The sequence below is a fragment of the Neopsephotus bourkii genome, unplaced genomic scaffold, assembly GCF_033783945.1.
Source record: "Neopsephotus bourkii isolate Nb327-2 ecotype Australia unplaced genomic scaffold, CSIRO-AGI_Nbou_v1 NB_1632, whole genome shotgun sequence".
Classification (NCBI taxonomy): Eukaryota; Metazoa; Chordata; class Aves; order Psittaciformes; family Psittacidae; genus Neopsephotus; species Neopsephotus bourkii.
Window position 1 is genome coordinate 850,862 of NW_026902107.1, and position 19,373 is coordinate 870,234.

Sequence of the window (19,373 nt, forward strand, 5' to 3'; positions counted from 1 at the left end):
CGGGGTTAAGCGTCTGGGGCGGATGATCATGGCGCAGCGGGGAGCAGCGGGATCAGGCCCCGTGGGGCAGCAACGGGGCCGCTTCCCCCCCGCCCCGCCTCACGCCCCTCACCCTGGCCGCTGTGAGGGGTGTGCGTCCGGCCCCGCCTGCCCCACGGCTCCCCCCCAGCCCGGGCCGTGCAGCGCGCACCCAGCGAGCGCCGAGCGCTGTCAGCTGCGATCAGCGCCTGCTGCTCCCCCAAGCGCACACGGCTGGGGCGGGGGCAGGCGGGCACCGAGGTGCCGGGGGGGTGAGGCCGAGCCGGGCCAGGGCAGCTCTGGCGGGGTCACGGACGGGAGCGCTGGGCTGGGCTGTGCTATGGGGCTGCCCCTGCCTCAGGTGCGAAGGAAGCCCCCGAGGGCTCTGTGAAGCCGAGCCTCGCACCCCCAAGGCCGCTGGCTCCGGTTGTACCAGGCCTCGGCGCTCACCGCATGCCCTGCCTGGGGAGGGGGAGCTGAGGGCGCACCCCCGGGGCGCTGTCGCTGCCCTGAGCGGGGCCCGGCTCCCGTTTGTGTTCGGGCCGTGACTCACGGAGCCGCGCCCGGGCCTCGCCCCGCAGCCCCGCTCTGGGCCGTCCCGGGTGAGCGGCGCGCGTGTGCGCCAATGGGGCCGCCCGGCGCTGGCGCAGGTGAGCGGCCGCTCCCGCCGCCCGTTCCGGCCTGGCCGCCATGGAGCCCGTGGGCACCTGGGGCCCGGCGCAGGCAGCGGCCTGGCTCCGAGGTGAGCGCTGGGGTTACCCATGGGCTCCTTCCCGTTGTCCCCGGTGAGGGTTGGCCCCTGGACCCAGCCGGGTTGGGGGGGGGGGGTCTGTCAGGGTCTGCCGTCTGGGCTGAGACCGGCTCCACTCCATGCATGCAGCCGGGGGTCACCCGGGCAGGGGCTCCCAGGGACACTGTGCTGGGGTGCCCCGACTCAGTGCGGCCTTGGGCAGGGCTGGACGGCGCCGTGCAGGGGTACCCCTTCGAGGCGTGGGGGCTGGCGGGGCCCGACCTGCTGCGGCTCTCGGCCGCGGCGCTGGAGGCGCTGGGAGTGCGGCGCCTGGGGCACCAGGAGCTCCTGCTGGAGGCCGTGGAGCAGCTCCGTGCCCTGGTGAGTGCTGGCACCCATGGGTGCTGCAGGGCTCCAAAGGTGGGAGGAGGGATGTGGATGCGGGGGGGGTGGTGTTGGTACAGGTGGGGATATGGGAGCATCCCATAGACCCCCACTGTCCTCATCCGTGTCCCCGCAGGAAGCGGGGCTGGCGAGCACCAGCTTGCGGACGCTGACGGAGAGGCTGCAGGAGCTGGCACAGGGCACCCAGAGCTTGGTGCTGGGGGGGCTGCCGGCGGGGGCTGCCCAGCGCCCGCCCTCCCTCGCCCTCCTGGCTCGTGTCGTCGACCTGGTCAGGGCTGCCAAGGGGCTCTTCTCCTGGCTCAACAGGTCTGGGGTGGGTAAGGGCAGCCGTGGGTGCTGGGTGCCCCCTGCAGCTGGGGCTGAGCTCTCTCCCCTTCCCTACCCAGGTACCTCTTCTCCACCCTCAATGACTTTTCAGCCAGCCAGGACATCGTCCTGCTCTGCGCCCAGCTGGCAGCGACGCTGCAGGAGGTGGGTGCCCAGGGTGGTGGTGCTGCCCCAAGGCCATGGTGATGGGCGTGATGCTGGGGAGGGGGGAGTGTAAGGGTAGAGCCAGCCCCTGCTCTGCTGTACCCCAAAGCTCTGCCTGCCGGAGTGAGGGCAAGGGGGGATGTGGTACATGAGGGGGGTTCCCTGCGGGGCCTCAGCAGCTGGGATGGAAGGGGGCTAAACCATCCCATCCTGCTCAGCCCCATGCCTTGCCTCCCCAGGACTGTCCTGCGGCCAAGAGGGACAGCCGGATCCTGCAGATTGTAAGTGCTGGGTGAGGAGGGGTTGGCAGGCACTGTGGGGGGGCCTAATGCTGCCACAGCCCCTCCTCAGCCCCCGCTGTCACCCGCAGTGCCAGCACATCGTGGGCATCTGCGAGAGCATCGTGGGCTGCAGCCCCCCGGCACTGCTGGACCGCAGGGCTGTGCTGCAGCGTGTGGTGCTGCAGGGCAGTCCCCCCGGGTCCCCTGACACCCTGATGCTGCCCTCCAGCCCGTGGGGGAGCCCCCCGACATCCCCTGACACCCTAACGCCACCCTCTGAGCCCCTGGGGAGCACCCCCCAACTCCTCACTGCCCCACTGGTGAGTCCCCGCTGCCCCGGTGCCCTCCCCAGTGCTTGGCATCCCTCTCACACCTCCCTCCTGTCGCCTCCCAGGGCCTCAAGATCACCTCCACCACCTCCTGCCTCCACTTTGTGTCTGCAGCTACCTCGGAGGTGAGTGAGGGGCTCCCCTCCCCTCCTGTCACCCCTCACAGAGCCCCTGAGCCTCCCCTCCCAGTCCCGAGCTGGGGGAGGCTGCCTGCAGCTAAGACCGTGTAGCTAAGAGAGCACAGCCTAGCCCGTGGTGGGAGCCCCCCCTGCACCCCAGCCCTACCAGCCAGTGCTGTGCCAGCTCAGGTGCTGCTTAATGGTTAACCCCTGAGTGCCCGTTACCCCAATCCCACCCTGCCTCTGCCCTAGGCCCTGGCTGCCCACAGGGGCCTCGTCCTGCCCGGAGATGAGATCGTGCAGGTCAATGAGCAGACTGTGGTGAGTTGGAGAACACATGGGCACAGGGGTGGTGCTGGTTTCGGCAGTCATGGATGGGGACGGGCAGGGCTGGAAGGATGAGGGACACAGGGCCTATGGGTAGAAGGTTTTGGGGGGGACATGAGACCTGCAGCTGGGGGGGGCTGGAGGGGGGTGACACAGGAGCTGTGCCCTGCAGAGTGCAGGAGCCATGGCTGGGAAAGGTGGGGGGGGTCACAGAAGCCAGTGCCTGGGAAGCTCTGAGGGATGCAGGAGCCATGGGAGTGCATAGGGCTGGGAGGCCATGGGGCAGTGTGGGGCAGTGTGTGTCCCCTGTGGCTCACCAGGCAGTGCGTGCAGGTGGGTTGGACACGCATCAACCTGGCAAAGAAGCTGCTGGAGAATGTGAGCAGAGTGACGCTGGTGCTGAAGAAGATCCCCCTCGACGTGCCTGGCTCCCCATCCTCTCCCAGGCAGCAGGTGAGTGATCCCAGTGCTCCCAGTGCCACACTGGGCTATACTGGGAACACCGCAGGGATGCTAGGAGCTGGGGCATCTCCCATCACCCTGGTGGTCCCTCAAGCTCTGGGGTCCGTGGCGGGATGTCACCTGACACTCCATCCGCAGCTCCTGGAAGCCTTTCTGGATGCTGCAGATTCCACCAGCACCAGAAGCAGTGAGTGCCCAGGCAGCCCCGTGTCCCTGAGCTCCAGGTGAGCCCGGTCCCCTGGCACCCCGCCTCCTCCAGCCCGGCCACCATGGAGCTGCATCCGAAGCCTCTTCCCAGCTGTTCCTAGCAGGAGGCGCTGCTGCAAGCGTGCTGGGAAGCTGCCAGGGGTCTTAAGGAATGGAAAAAAAAGCGGTTGTGTTTGTAACTCATTCACTTGGTAACGTTTTAATGGGGTTGGGGCTATATTTAGACGTGACTTTTCTCCTCTCCCGGAATGGAAAGGCGTGCTTGGAGCCGGTAGCAGGAGCTGCTCTCTTGCCTCCAGCCCCGCTCCTCCTTGGGCAGGGAGAATTGAGGGTGCCTGAGCAAGCACGGGGCCGGTCGGAGCTCAGTAGTGGGACCCCCACAGTGCTCAAAGGGTTTTGGAGCTAAAGGATCCCTTTTTCCTCCAGCGCTGCCACTGCCGACTTTGACTCAGGGCCAGACTCTGCACTGGACCCTGTCACGGACGAAGAGGCAGGAGAGGAGAAGCAGAACTCGAGGCTGCCCAGGGTGGCTGTGGGGGAGCTGCCAGCACTGCCCAGCTATGGTAGGAGGGGAGCACAGCGGGTACCTGGGGTGCAGCCCCCCCCTCCCCTGGGGCAGGAAGCTGAGCCCTGATTGCTGTGTGCAGGTGCTGCGGAGGAGGTGGCGCGGGAGAGCAGCTCCCCACCGGGCACCCTTGCTGCAGAGCTCAGCCCCATGGCAGCCCCTGCGGAGGGGGCTGGGGGTGCAGACCTCAGCCAGCAACCTCGGGAGGTGAGAACTGGTGGGAGGGGAGCACTGAGCCTTGGAGGGGGGGGCACAGACACTGGGAGGACGTCAGTGTGGGGCAGACAGGACATGAATGTTAGAGCTGTGCTGGGGTGAGCTCTCTGCTGAGGGGAGTGCAAGCTGGGGGTGCCTAAGGGGCTGTGGCTACTGCTGGGGGGGAGTTGGGGTTATCTAATGCTGCCCTGTGCTCACCCCCCCCTCAGCACTTGTCTCTGTTTCCCCATCCAGGGCAGCCCCCAGAGAGGACGCAGACCAAAAGGTGAGTGGGACCCTGCTGGGGCTGATGTGCACAGGGGCTGGGGGCTCCCCCAAACTCTGCCTCCTGCTGCCCCTCCCTGCTCTTGACCCCCCCTCAATGCCAGGAGTGGCGACCAGGCTGAGCCGCCGGCGGGTCTCGTGCCGGGACCTGGGCCGGGTGGACTGTGATGGCTGGCTCCTCAAGAAGAAGGATCATGTGGGCTTCATGGCCCAGAAGTGGAAGCGATGCTGGTTTGTGCTGAAGGGCCACACGCTTTACTGGTACCATCACCCCAACGTGAGTGGCACCCCCGGGGTGTCCTTGGGGCTCCTGTCCCCAGCACTCGCTCGGGTGCTGGACACAGCTGCCTCCCATGCAGGATGAGAAGGCTGCAGGACTCCTCAATGTAGCCACCTATGACCTGGAGAGCACAAGGGAGCAGAAGAAGAAATAGTGAGTGGGGTCTGTCTCACCATGGACCTCCTGGCTGGTGGTGGAAGGGGGTGGATGATGCTATCCCAAGGGCACGTGCTGAAGGGGCCTCCTGGGTACCACCTGCATGTGCCCATGGGCCTGATAGGGTCGCCCTGGGGCTGGTGGTGTCCCCACAGGGCTGCATCCCTCAGCATGGGAGCCCCTGCTCTGAGCAATATGTGCGTTGTGTTGCTGGTGTTACCTGGGACAAGGATGAGCACCAGAGCAGCTTCAATGGCAGGGAAAAGCCTGAACTCCAGGGCTGGGTTGGGACTGTGGGGCTGTGGTACAGGAGAGGCTGGATGTGGGCTGGGGACTGGCTCTGGTGCTGGGTAACCACAGCAGCAAAAGCAGCTGCCTGCTTGCCCTGCTCCAGTGTGTTCCAGCTCTGCCATCAGAGGTACAAGCCCTTCATCTTCGCTGCAGAAACGCTGGCTGATTTGAGCATGTGAGTAATGCACCAGCCAGTGCCCACCAGTGCTGGTCCCACAGCACAGGGCTGGCCATGACCTGTCTGTGTGTGTCCTTTCTTTCCCCAGGTGGGTCAGTCACTTAATAACAGCCAAAACAAAGTACACGCTGGCCCACCAGTTGGTCCCAGACAGGGAGGAAGGTAACTGGCCCTTCTTGGGGTGGGAGATGGGGTCGGTTCCCCTGGGGGAGATGGGAACCCTGCGGAGAGGTTCTGGTGGGACAGCCATGCCCGGTCCATCATTCCCATCATCTAGGGGAGATGTGGGAAATGCTCCCTGAGAGGAGGTCTGGGGTGATGCTGAGCCCTCGGAGGGCTGGGGTGGGGGGGCAGCAGGGGCTTTGCACTCCCTCTGCTGTCACTGTCCTCCCCTTTCACCTCCAGACTGCTACAGCGAGACAGAAGCTGAGGACCCTGATGATGAGTGCCCCAGGCCTGGCTGTGACCTGGTGAGTTCCCCTTGGGGACACGGTGGGGAGAGGATGGAGGATCCTTGTCTCACCCCATCTCTCCCTCAGCCAAAGAAAAGGTTGCAAAATGCCCCTGAGAAAGCCCAGTTCCTCCCAGCTTGCAGTGAGCCTGGCAGCCCCCAGCCCTGCGCATCCACGGGTGAGTGCTGGGGGGTGACATCTGTCACCTTGTGTTAACCCTTTAAGTTAGGGCCTCCCTTTTGGTGTGCATGTGTGCTGGGGGGGTGCGTGTGTGACTTGAGTTGGGATGTACCTGGCTGTGAACCATGGAGTGTCTTGGGATTCCCTCGGGGCAGGGGCAGCACCTTGGGATTTGGGGCTGCAACACTGCCCCTTTCCTCACCCAGAACCCAGTGGGGAGGACCTCGAGTGCCTGATGCGGTGCCTGAAGCAGGGGGGGGTGTCCCTCATGGGCCGGCAGCAGGTCCTGACGCAGGAGCAGTACCGCAAGTCCTTCATCCGCCGCAGCAAGAACCCCCTCATCAACGCCAAGGTGCACGCGGTGCGGGCCCTGCAGAGCACGCTCAAGGTGGGAGCCCACGGCCCCCTCACCCCGCAGAGCACCCTGCCCATGGGTGCCTCCCCCCCTGAACAAGCTCTCTTTGCCAGCAGGCGAAGCTGGCGGAGCTGCAGGCCCTGGAGCAGGTGCTCAGCGATGCTGCGCTCACCTCGGAGCGCTTCTCCCGCTGGAAGGAGGAGCACCAGGAGCTGTACCAGGAGCTGCGGGAGTGCTGGGCCGGGCGGCAGGGCCAGGACCATGACAGGGGGCTTGGGGACGAGCGCGGCCTCCCTGAGCAAGGGGCTGAGCCCTGAACCCCCCAGAACGGGAGCTCTGCCCATGCACGGGTGTGTGCAGAACAGCGGGGACGTTTCTGGAGGCTCAGCCCCCAGCATGGAGCTGCCACAGGAAAAGTGGCTCCTGCTCCATCCCCATCCCTTGGCTGGGACCTGCACTGACAGGAGTGACTGTTCTCAAGGATGTTTTGCCTTGCCTGCATGTTGGAAAAGGGGCTGCTGAGGACATTGGATAGACCAAGGCTGCAGATCCCCAGTGGGCTTTGGCCTATCCCTTATGCTAACCCTCCATCGCTCCACTTTTCTCCCCTCAAATCTCTCCATTTTCCTCTCTCATCACACTTCTCTCCTGCTTCCCATCCCTCTCATTCCCAGTATCCCCTTTTCTAGCTCCTTGTGCCACACTTCTCTCTCCCTTCGCCACCTCGGATGCTTCAGAAACTAGCTGCCAAAGTGCAAATGTCCAGCCCCAGTTCCTAAGCCTAAGGTGCTAGGACAGGAAGCTGGTGCTTGGCATCACCTGCAGATGGTGAGCTCCGGAACAGTGCCACCACCATGGCAATCCACCCTTGCTTTGCCACCTAAAACTCCATCTGGGTACTGTCCACCCAGCCCAGCTCCCAAAGTGCGCCCATCAGCCCCTGTGCCCTCCCTAAACACCCAATGCAGACCTGCTAACCTGAAATAAAATGCTTTCATGTAAGGATACCTGCTGATGGGTGCGCTGCTGAACCCCAACCCATGCAGGAGCTCTTGCTGCAGAAGAAAAACCCTGAGTGGTTCTAAATGGGAAAACCAAAACCAAAAAGCTCAGAGAGCTCCAAGCCATCAAAAGACTGAAGGACCAGCAGAGGCCAAGAGCTGAATGAGCTCCCTAAGGAACAGCTGTGCCTCAGGTACACCAGGCCCCACCACCCTCCCGCATTCCATGGGGAAAGGGGACCACCACCACCTGGGATAAAGGCAGCCAGAGCACCCAGTGCGTAGGATGTTTATGGCTGGTGAAGGGAACAACCAAGAAAACCCGTCTTCAAAGGAGCAACATCCCCTTTTCCCTATAGCCATAACTGGTACCCTGGTGAGGGGTGGTTACACCTCACATTCCGGGGTTTTCATAGGAAAAGATGGACCACTTCAACCAACCTAAGCCTCCAAACAGCCTCTGGAGTCCTGGAGCACGGCTCAGTGCAGATACCCAGGCCCTGCTCCCACACCTGAGGTGCAGGACACAAAGCTGCATTGGCTCATGTCCTTGCCAGGCCACTCTCCATCATGTTTGAAAAGCTGTGGCTGGCAGAGGGGAAACATCACACCCATTTCTATGTATACATATATATGTATATGTATATGTACTATGAAAAGGGCTTGTAAGCAGCCAGTGGCAAGGAGTTGTTCAATCCCAAGTACCCGCCATGGGACAGAACACGGGTTAAGGACAATGCCCTGGCCCTAAGAGCCTTTAATGTTTCTCCAGGGTAAAGGGGAAGGTTTCTCTTCCAACTACCTCAGTGGCTCCCATATACACATGTCAGTATAAACATATATTTTATGTATCCATATATACAGGTTTAGTGCGAGGTGTCCCTGCCCATGACAGGAGGGTTGGAACTAGGTGATCTTGAAGTCCTTTCTAACCCTAGCCGTTCTATGATTCTCTGTATGCATTTAAACTCATATAACGTGTATGAAGGCGTATAACCGCATATAAAATGCATTATCTCTGTCAAACACAAATCCTCCACCGCTCTCTGTGCAATGTCTGCTGTTTGCCTCCAGGTGTACTCAAGTCTCCACGTTTCCCTCTGCCTGCCCACTCTGTCCCGTTGCTGGAGGAGAAATCACAGAACCATAGAATTACGTTGGAAAAGACGTTTAAGGTCACAACCCTTACCCCAGCACTGCCAAGGCCACCTCTAACCCATGGCGCTGAGGCCTCGTCTCCACGGGGTGTGAACACTTGCAGGGCCGGTAACCCCAGCCCTGCCCTGGGCAGCCTCTGCAGACGGGATCGTTGCTCAGCTCCAGTCTGCCTGCAGCGCCCTGCCCCTGGCTCACTGCAGCAGGGGAGCAGGACCGATACCGGAGGGGGAGCGCAGGGACGGACAAAGGCCCTTCCACAAGGGTTTGTCCCGCTCGCTCCGTTCCCGGCACCAAATCGCGGTTGAGGGCACCTTCAGAGTCACTGCTCCGCCCTTGCCACGCACGGGTTCACGGTTCCCCCCGGTGAGGCCGAACCGCGGCCGGTGCTGAACCCGGGTCCCCCCGGAGGCTCCGGGCGCTGCCGGTACCGGACCCGTGCTCCCTTCACCGGCTGTATGGGGGGAGCGGTGGCCGCCCCCTGCGTCACGTGACGCCGCTGGCCCGGCCCCTCCCGCTGCCCCTGCTGGTGGCGTCAGTGCGGACGCGCGCGCCAGGAGGCGTCACGTGCGCTCCCCCACCGTGTCACGTGACGCCGTCCCGGGACGATGAGGTCAGCGGCTGCGAGTCACGTGATCGCTGCCTACGCGCAGTGGGGCCGGGTGCAGATGGCGGACGCCGAGGCTGAGGCGGCTCCGCGGCCCGAGATGCCGCGGGTGGTGGCGGCGCTGCGGGCCCGCCTCTGGCAGTTGCAGGCCGAGCTCCGTGAGCAGGAGGTGTCGGAGCCCTCGTCCCGCAATTACTGCCGCGGCTTCTGCCAGGTACGCGCAGGGCTGGGCTGGGCCGCGCTGCGGGCCGGGGCCGGACGGCGGGGCTCGGGGCCGGGGCGGGCCTTCCCCCCGCCCGGCGGAAGGGGAATTCCGGTCTGGGGGCACCGCCGCGGGCGCTCCGGTGCTGGGGCCCTTGCACCGGGGAAGTCTCTGGGCTCCTGCAGGGCCTCGGGCAGGGGGAGCTGGTGGCGGCCGCACCGCGCTCGGTGCGGTTTTGGCTCCGCTCCTAGACCTTCGCGTTGCTTCTTGTTTGCTTACGTGCCTGGGGATCAGAACCGTGTGCTTGGTCTTGACTGGGATCCGTGCTGGCCGGTGGGGGCCTGCGCTGGTGGGAAGGCACTGAATGAGCTGTTGTAGGCTGGTGATCTTGTCTCAATACTTGCTTAATGCAGCTCAGGCCGAGGATCAGCAATGTCCGAATTGAGCCATTCGCTTCCAGAAGAAGAGCTGAATGTTTAAATTCGCAGTGATGGAGAGAACTTAGATAAATTCTTTCAGTGGTTCATTAGTGCTTGCTTCCACCACACCATCGTTTACCGTGAGCTCTAAGGCTGTGTAAGTGTTGCTGGGTCGGAGAGCTGTCCCTCTTGATGCTGGAGAGATTGTGCTTTCTAAAATGCAAAATAAAATCTGGTTTATAAGCTAATTTAACCAGCTTCATCTGATACAGCCCTTGTGTTTGAGTGGAGGTTGGCAAAGCTGTGTACCAGATGAGACCAAAAGAATCCTCCTGGTGTGTTACAGATAAGTGACATTCCCCTTCAGGGTCCTGGGTTTTACATCCCCAGCTGGTGTACTTTGCCATCCCATGCTGGGAGGGTGGGTAGCTCATCCCTTACCACAACAACAACAGGAGTCTATTTGTTGGGTTTCAGAACTGTTGTTTCTCAAACTGCGGGATGTTGCGGTTGCCTATTGCTGGGTATGGCCCAAGGGAAGCCAACTGTTCAGGTCTGTGCTCCTGCAGTGACACACGGCCCAGGATAACCTGGGTGACTTCCTCTCTTGCTGAAACAGTTTCCAGTGGCATTCATTGTATCACAGCAGATATTCAATTAACACTTAGGATTGGTTCTCAAGGTGGTCGGCGTATGCAGACATCCAGTCACTGGCCTGGTTTGGTACAGAGGAAGCTGTAGAGGTACTTGATGGAAGACAGTTCTGTTACCTAAAAAAAACCAAGCAAAAAACCCCACCAACGGCTGTTGCTCTGAAAGCATGCACCTCTCCAGGCCTTTGTGCTGGCATTAATGGTGGTCTTGTTTTAGAGCTCTGTGATAATCCACATAAAAATGAAAACCATCTATCCCGGGTTGCCATCAGTTCGGGACATTTCTGATTGTCATGACTGTCATGACACCAAGAGATACAGTGGGAAATGTGAAGAGGTTCCTCTGTGATGCAGAAACTTCAAGCTTGAATTTGTGATGTTATTGTGCAGTCAAACCACTGTGTTTAAGGTGTACTTTGACATCTTGGTTTCTCCTTCTGTCTGGAGATGTTTGTGACTCTTGCACTGAGTTTGAGAGAGAGGACTTAAAAATAACTTAAGGTCTGCCCCTATGAAATTGAAGGAGCTCGACTTAATTCTGTATTAATGACTTAGAGGGTACCACTGGTGTCTTGTCACAAGCTTATTAAGCTACAGGAGAACATGCCTAGAGAGAAGCTGAACTTAACTGGCCTTAAATCCAGTCTGGGGAAGTAGCTGTGATGAGTGTCATCACCATGGATGCGCCATCATCCTGTGTCTGTGGTAAGGTCCTAAAAGGTGTTTTGTTTGCCATGGAAGTTCCTAAAGTTGCCAGGACACAACCGAATCAGTAGCTTTCCTATGCTTTGAGCTCTCCAGATGCTCTGGTTTCCTACATGTAAACCCATGTGCAGCTTTCCAGTAGCTCTTCCTGGGAGTGATGCTGAATGGCATGATTGCCTTGAAGATCCCTCTTTTTTGAGCAGGAGAGTAACACTGGTGTCATGAAACTCATGAATCCTAACTAGTGGCTTGGCTCTGCAATTTTATACTTTACAAGCATGAATGCTTTGCATATTCACCTTAGGAAAAACCTGTTTGTTGGGGAGCTCCATGTGAACACTGTGTGTGAGCTTGTGCTACGGAGAAAGTTACCAGTGAAGCAGATGATGCAGGACATCAAAGCATCACATCTGCCAATACCCAGCATGTGTTGGCTTTCTGCAGGGATTAAAGGTGACACAGCTGAGGACTGTCAGTTGCAATGTGGTGTTTTTAAGAAGTGGAAGTTGTTGTTGGGTTGGTTGGTTTCTTATTTGTGTTTTTGAGGTTTTTTCCTTAAAAGCTGTAATAACAGGTCAGGCAGCTTGGACTTGTTTAATTAGGTTCTCAGCAAGAAATTGATGCTTCAGAAGAAATGCAGCTAAGCAGGTATCCCAGCATTGCAGGACATGAGGACCTAGGCAGCATGGAGGACCTGGGCTCCTCTGTAGATGCCATGGTAGGTGGATGTGTGTGACCTCATTGCTTCTGACCCCACTCACGATTTAGATGTGTGATTGTGGTCAAAGGCAAGAGGACAGGGTAAAGTTTAAGTGGCTGTGTGTTAACCAGACTGAAAATGCTGGAATACTCTCTTCAGGTAATTAGGCTGTAAGGCAGTAATAGGTTATAGAAGTGTTACTTGACTGTTCTTTCAGCACGTGGGTTATGCGTTTCTGACAAGTTCAAAATGATCTAATTTTACTTTTATAGACTGCCAGGAAAAGTCTCTAGTGGACTACTGAAGTTGTAATCCTTGTGAAATAGCAAAGGGGCCTTTAAGAGCCTCTGTAATACAGTTACTGCATTTTGCTTATTTATTAGTACACTAATACTAATAGCACAAGAATGTTCAAACCCATGTATCTTGGAAGTTCAAGCTGTTCTTCTCTTGAACCTGTCTTATACACTGAAACCAGCAGTGCTTGTCTCTGGGGGAAGGTTTATCAATGGCTACTCAATGAATTGCTAATATTAGCTGCAAGACTGTTGGTCTCTGCTGGGAATGCACTCAAGCAACGGTGCAGTGTTTCCTAGTAAGTTTGTTTAATCTTAGGGAACATTCTGCCATGTTTTATGGGTTTATACAGACCAGGTAATTGATGATCTCAGGGTCTATCAAAATCATTTAATGCTAAATTTGGCTTTTTAAATAGATAGGTTTTAATGGATATATTTTTAGAGAAGTGCAGAGTTTTGAGTGTTTGATTTGTTTGTGTAGTTGCTACAAGAGCCTTACTGCTGGGTTTACTAAACATGATAGTCATCAATCGGGTCTCTCTAGGGACTACAGCTTGACAGCCTTTGAATGCAATTTAATGCTTCTCATGCCCTATGTAATTTGAGTTGTATGGTTAAATCCTTCATTAAGCTGTTAGAGAAGCACTTAGGCTGGGTTAGTTAACTGGGCATTGCTTCTGCTAATGATCTGAGTGCTTTGTTTAAGGAAGATGCTTGTACGCTTTCAATCTTCCCTTTCTTTATGTCTGTAACTATTAATGTTGTGTGGTCTTCTGGAGAGTTCATAACTGAGTGTTGTGTTACTGAGTTCTAGGAGAATAATCTATGAATTGGGCTTGATTTTTTTACTGATGCTTCAATGGTCTTTTTTATAGAGTGTGTTTTTTCTCTTAAACATCACACATGGTTGTGTCAGTCCAATGATATCTGCATGTGATTTCTACCCCAGGGCTAGTGTTGTACAGTTAGATCACTGGCATGATTCCAAATAGCCCACAAAATAGTGTGAAGTTGGCCACATTATTTCTTGCTGTGTTCAAAGTTAAGCTTCATCTTAGAGGCTTCTGACTATTATGACCACAGTTGGTTTTAGGAAGCTCATTGTAGGATCATCAGTAGTGTCTTCCTTCCAGTTATAATCTGATATGATCCTATGTGTGTGTTTATAGGTGTCAAATCCTTTGACAGTGTCCCAACTTGAAGTAATCTGAAGCCTGATATGACCTGGTCATCCTCTTGGGACATTTTGGCTTGTATTAAATGATAGGATGGAGCACTCTGAACTTCTTTTCCGTATGATCTTGGCCCTAAGGGTTGCACAAAGCACAATCATCATCTTCATTGGTTTGTGTTTTCTTTGCAGCTCGTACCTTGTTTGGCTTAGGGAGGGTGCAGCAAGAGAGAGGGATTCTAACTGGTAAGGACACAGGCGTATTGCTGTAGAGTTTCAGGAGGACATGCATGAAGATGTTCCTTATGAAGCAAGCTGGCAGTAGAGCTGAGGTGTCCTTAGCTCAGTGCCCTGCTTGCTCTCAATATTCCTTTACAACTGTAGGAAAGCACCATGGTGGCATAGTGAAGTTTTAAAAAGGTTGGGAGATAACTACTGCCATCCCTGTGCTGATCTTTGAAACGACTTTTGTTTCCCTTTAAACTGTCTGTTTTCCATTGCTTCTTCATTGCTGCCTCTGGATAGTGTAGGATTGCTGTGGGCAAGTAGCAAAATGTAGGATAATTCCACATGTGAAAACTGGCTACATAAAAAGGTCTGATGTGGGTTCTGTATCCCCTTGTAACAGCATCATCTTTAAAATACCACGACTGGATGATTTGTTCTTCATCTTGGAACCTCTTGCATATTTGTCTACATTCTCACTATAAATAAAGATTCCAGTGTTACACGTGTGCTCCTGTCTCCATAGCAGTTGAACCGGAGTGCAAAGCTCCCCCCTGATTTTTAAACTAAACAGTTCACATTGTGCCAACTGCATCCAGCTTGTTCCTCAATAGAAATTCTGATAACTTTGTCCAAAATAATAAAATAAATGCAATTTTTATTTTTTTAATAAAAGGGAGAACTTCTGCTCAGGAGAAAAGCTACAATTTTATTTCTCCTTCAGAGTAAAAGTTGCTCATTTCCAGGAATTCTTCCACTGCATGTGCTTGATATTGCATATTGGTATTTGGGGTTTAGGTGAAAGTGGGTGCTGAGAACTTCTAATGCTGTCTCCTTTTCTTTCAGACACTGCTGCAGTATGCTGGCAGTCGGGGTGCATCCGAACACGTTTTACCTTTTCTGGAAGTATATCGAATCTCCATCCAAAGCTTCGCTAATGCACGACCTTACTTGACTACCGAATGTGAAGATGTTCTTCTGGTACTTGGCAGGCTGGTGCTGTAAGTTTTAAGTTGGGACATTACCTTATTAAGAAAGAAATAAATGAGAATATGTACTTTATAAATGTAAGAACAAGTCATTGAACTAATGTGATGCTTCATTTGACAACTGTGTTTGATTTATTATCTTTGATTATGATTGAATGTCTTAAGAACTGAGGTTTTTTATCATACCACAGAAATGTACTTGAGCATTGCTAATGGATGTAAACGAGTGGTAAGGCTCTGTTCTGCTGTGTCAGGATAATCAGGCAGATACTGAAATTCTGAAAACAAGAATAATTTCCTGTAGAAAAATCTTAGTGTGGTCCTCATGGAACAGAAGCCTTTATACTAGACCTCCATGCATGGATTGATAAACCTGGATCACTTGCTGTGTGGTTGCTGCTGTCAGTGTCCTCTCAACATGTTCCTTTCTGAAAAGGATGAGCTGGTTTGTATTTATGGCAAGCAAGTTGTGCATGTGGGCTGTTGCTGCAGGATAGCAAGGTGGAACACAGTAGTTCAGCCTGAGCTTTTTGACAAGTGCCAGTAGGCATGACTTAAAGCACAGCAATTGTTGAAACAAAAGAGACAACTATTCTACAGACCTTCAGCTAAGTTGCAATAACTTGTGGTGCCTCCAAGTCTGTTGGAAGTGGGAAGCAGCTATTTGTGATTGAAAAGAGTAGCCTGAGGCCTTTCACACCCATTGGAGGAGAATCAGTTGCTATCCTTGACCTGCAAAGATAACTTGATGTGCAGGTCATTCCTTGCTGGTAAGGTTTTATTCGAAGGGGAGGATGAAGATCTAAAGCCCTGAGTATAAAGGTCACCATGAAGTAATTCTAGGACAGTTTTTCAGGGGACTGTTTTCTCTTTGTTGTCAGGAGTTTACTCACTTTGTGGGCTGAAATCAAGTGTTCTTTTGGAGAAGGATTTTGCAATGAACTCCTTGGTCAGATGTGGGGGTTTTGGTGATGTTCTAATTTTCAGTCAAAGCTCAGAACCAGATATCTCTGTTTGATGCCTTGAATTTTTTACATGGTTGGGTTTTTTTGAGTTATGAGAAATATGTGAACTAGGAGTGATTTTTATTTTTCTATGTAATTCTCTATAAAGAAGGAGAACCACATGAAGTCAGGGAAAGTCTGTCTTGTCTTCTCAATAGGGAAACTGAAGACTTAAGCTGCTAAATCATTTACCTGCTACATAATACAAAATATCTGAATTGCTTTTGCAGACGGTCCCTTTATGGATAAAGGATTCTTATCTTCATCATATTATCACTTAGTAGCTTGTGTATTCTGCCTGTTTCCTACTCATGTCACTTCAAAGCTTGTCTTTCACTGTCTTTGTATGCGGGTCATCCATCCCTGCTGTGCGTTTTGCCACTGTTGGATAATTTGAGGCAGGAACCTCAATTCTTTGTCAAAATTGCTTTTCTCTTGTTGAGAAAAATCTGAGTCTTCTGCTAATCTGGCTTCTTCTGTCTTTCAGCGAGGGGAGTTTGTTTGCTGTTCCTTGTGTGTTCAGATAACTTTGTGCTGGAGGACAGAGCAAGGCTGACTTGCTGGAATCTCCCCTGTTCTTGTTATGATTATATTTGAGAGGAATCTAAAGAATGATAAAGACAATGCGAGGTTGCAGATAGGGTGAGGTAAACGGCATAACTGAAGTCAACTCTCCCATGGTTTTATTTTGCATAAGGGTCTCCAAGGAAGGGAGAGAGGAGTTAGACGAGGGATTTAAAGGTTAAGTTCCATGAGGGAGGAAGGCTATTTGGGTAGGGACAGGAAAGTGTCCTGTTGCCTTGTAACTGCAATTTTGTGGTTGGGTTTTGTCATGCATGCTATCAGACTTGAAGCCCAATGAGAAATGAAACAAACAAGCTTCCTGTTGTAAAGCAAAAGGGCTCTACTTGCTACTTCCCTTCCAACATCCCTCCCAGAGAAGGGGGAAAGAACTTCTCAGCAGGGTGAGCCACTAATAGCAAAACACAGCATTGCTGTGGTTTTCCTTGCCACCTGACCAGTTGTGTGTTCACAGTAAATGTGACCTGACGTAGAGGCTGTGCCACCCGTAAGAAACATGATGCAGGTACAGTGTGAGACCTTGCTGGACCACTCTCTCGCTAACCTTAGGAAGTAAAAGGAAGCCTTGGAGTGCTGCCTCTTGTAGTTTACAGATTTGGCAGGTGATTGTGGTGGAACAGGGATGTTCTCCTTAGCCATGGCCATGAAGGGACATAGAATCACAGAATAGTTTGGGTTGGAAAGGACCTTAAGATCATGTGGTTTCAACCCTCTGCCATGGGCAGGGACACCTCACACTAAACCAGGTCACCCACGGCTCTGTCCAACCTGGTTCTTGAACACCGCCAGGGATGGAGCATTCACACCTTCCCTGGGCAACCCATTCCAGTGCCTCACCACCCTTACAGTAAAGAACTTCTTCCTTAGATCCCGTCTAAACTTCCCCTGTTTCAGTTTGAACCCGTTACCCCTTGTCCTATCACTACAGTCCCTAATGAAGAGTCCATCCCCAGCATCCCTGTAGCCCCCTTCAGATACTGGAAGCTGCTCTGAGGTCTCCACGCAGCTTCTCTTCTCCAGGCTGAACAGCCCCAGCGTTCTCAGCCTGGCTCCATACAGGAGGTGCTCCAGCCCCTGAGCATCCTCGTGGCCTCCTCTGGATGTGCTCCAACAGCTCCATGTCCTTTTTATGTTGAGGACACCAGAACTGCACACAATGCTCCAGGTGAGGTCTCATGAGGCCAGAGTAAAGGGACAGGATCACCTCCATGACCTGCTGGTCACACTGCTTTTGATGCAGCCCAGGATACGGTTGCTTTCTGGGCTGCAAGTGCACACTGAAGCCGGCTCATGTTCATTTTCTCATCAACCATCAGCCCCAAGTCCCTCTCCGCAGGGCTGCTCTGAATCTCTCCTCTGCCCAACCTGTAGCTGTGCCTGGGATTGATCTGACCCAGGTGTAGGACCCTGCACTTGGCATGGTTAAACTTCATGAGGTTGACATCAGCCCACCACATACCTGCCTTGGTCAAGTAGAACTTGGACTTCTTGTTTCCACAACACCTTCCTCTCACACCGCCCCTTGCCTCCCCGAGTATTACTATACCAAAGGTAATGCCTCTCTAGAAAAAACAACAATTCAACCATCTTAAATGTGTCTGTCCCTGAGATGTGGTGAGCTGGCTATCCTCAGGGAGCTCAGGAAGCCCTTGAAGCTCATCTTTCTCTTGAGCTTCTGTGAGTGCTCTTCTTTCTGTGTGTGCTGTGATGCCGCATTCATGTTACCAGCAGTGAGACCACAATGCTTTAAAAATCTAATTTCAGCTATTTTCTTTCACTGAGTAGCACCTGAAGGGTTAAGTATAGAAAAATGATTTGTAAAACCTTGCTTTGCCATTTTGTTTGAAACCTGATATTTTATTTAACCAATATATCCACGAAAAAGTAATATTCCAGAAAAAGTATTTCCAGGAATTGAGCTTGGAAGTAGATAGGATTGGTTCACTTGTTGTCTGAAAATGAGCTGTGCATCAAAGACTCTCCACAAGCACATTGACCCTGAAGTTTGCAAATGTTTTATTTGTTGCAGATATTCTCTGTATGATGTCCATGAAACTGGACACGTAGCAGGTCCCTCTTTGGGTTTGTTTGTAGGGGTTTTGCTTATGTTAAAATAGAGTTCAGTTACTGTGAGAATTGATGAAGGTGTTTGATAGTCTGATAGCAGCCACCTGAGTCTGGACATCTGGGCTGGTGAATAACTTGTATTGCCAAGCTTGGGTACAAGGGAGAAGTAGGTCCTGATTCCTGTATAATCCTGAGGCCTATGACAGCTGGGATATCTGACAGTCCTGTTGCCCTCTTGTTCATGAACACAGTAATGATTGAGATTCCAGTGTCTGATGATGGGAATGATGTCTCCACTGTGTTGTATAGATAACTGAGCTCCTCAAATACAGCAGCTCCCTGAATTAAAGCACTTGGAATTTCATAATCTGATCTAGCGCTGATTTAGATTTGAACACCTTTGATATGTGTTCTCGGTGTGGATGGGGTCTATTTGTGCCTGGTGAGCATTGCTCTTCGCACCATAGATATTTGAATGCTCCCACCCCTTTATGAAAGATTTATAAGGTGCTTCTAGGAATCTATTCTGCTGGTCCATTTCTGTGCTGATGCACCTGTTGGTACAGCTGCTGCTTCTAGGTTACTGTTGGGAAGATGTTCTCTAGGTCCCATTCTGTTCTAATCTATGTGTCTTCTGTCAAGCTGTTCTTTAGCTTTATTTTCTTACCTGTTTCAGCACTGACACTTTGCTAGGTAAAGCTGACTTCCATTCTAACTCCAGGCAGAGACCAAGAGGGCTCAAATGAGGTTTATTCAAGGTGAATGTTGGGATTCTTTTGTGAGAGGAAGGAGCAGCAATTCTGTACTGCAGTGTTCCTGAGCAACATTGAACAGAGCAGCTGGGGCTGTTCAGCCTGGAGAAGAGAAGCTGTGTGGAGACCTCAGAGCAGCTTCCAGTATCTGAAGGGGACCTATAGGGATGCTGGGGAGGGACTCTTCATTAGTGACTGTAGTGACAGGACAAGGGGTGATGGGTTCAAACTGAAACAGGGGAAGTTTAGATGGGATCTAAGTAAGAAGTTCTTTACTGTAAGGGTGGTGAGGCACTGGAATGGGTTGCCCAGAGAGGTTGTGAATGCTCCATCCCTGCAGTGTTCAAGGCCAGGTTGGACAGAGCCGTGGGTGACCTGGTTTAGTGTGAGGTGTCCCTGCCCATGGCAGGGGGGCTGGAACTGGGTGAGCTTAAGGTCCTTTCCAACCTTAACTATTCTATGATTCTGTTCTAAGATACCTTGGATTATAAGAGTAGCTGTAATCTCATCCCAGCGAGGTTGTACACAGTAAGAGGAAGCACTCTTTCCATATGAC

General features: G+C 53.5%; 2 protein-coding genes across 6 annotated transcripts in view; both read left to right on the plus strand.

Annotated features, from left to right (window-relative positions):
- Positions 1 to 605: 605 nt before the first annotated feature.
- On the plus strand, positions 606 to 6,604 carry CNKSR1 (connector enhancer of kinase suppressor of Ras 1). The gene is given in 22 exon segments (XM_061373649.1): positions 606 to 760; positions 972 to 1,129; positions 1,269 to 1,459; positions 1,540 to 1,624; positions 1,864 to 1,905; positions 1,995 to 2,225; positions 2,300 to 2,359; positions 2,606 to 2,674; positions 3,014 to 3,166; positions 3,168 to 3,246; positions 3,249 to 3,366; positions 3,776 to 3,912; positions 3,997 to 4,121; positions 4,365 to 4,395; positions 4,499 to 4,683; positions 4,685 to 4,827; positions 5,225 to 5,296; positions 5,388 to 5,461; positions 5,705 to 5,769; positions 5,839 to 5,929; positions 6,138 to 6,319; positions 6,403 to 6,604. Coding segments are annotated over 22 exon segments (2,544 nt in total). The 5' UTR covers positions 606 to 708; the 3' UTR covers position 6,604.
- A 2,441-nt stretch (positions 6,605 to 9,045) lies between these two features.
- The window catches only part of RLF (RLF zinc finger), a 31,110-nt gene continuing 20,782 nt past the window's right edge, over positions 9,046 to 19,373 (plus strand). For 2 of the 5 annotated variants that reach the window (XM_061373653.1, XM_061373655.1), the window contains exon 1: positions 14,304 to 14,424. Coding sequence is in view for 2 of the 5 variants with exons in the window: in XM_061373650.1 (XP_061229634.1) it covers positions 9,051 to 9,263; positions 14,270 to 14,424 (368 nt within the window). In the remaining 3 variants the exon portion in view is untranslated. Of the gene's footprint in view, positions 9,264 to 14,269; positions 14,425 to 15,012; positions 15,183 to 19,373 lie in introns of those variants that run through there. The other 3 variants (XM_061373650.1, XM_061373652.1, XM_061373654.1) reach the window with 3 other exon arrangements.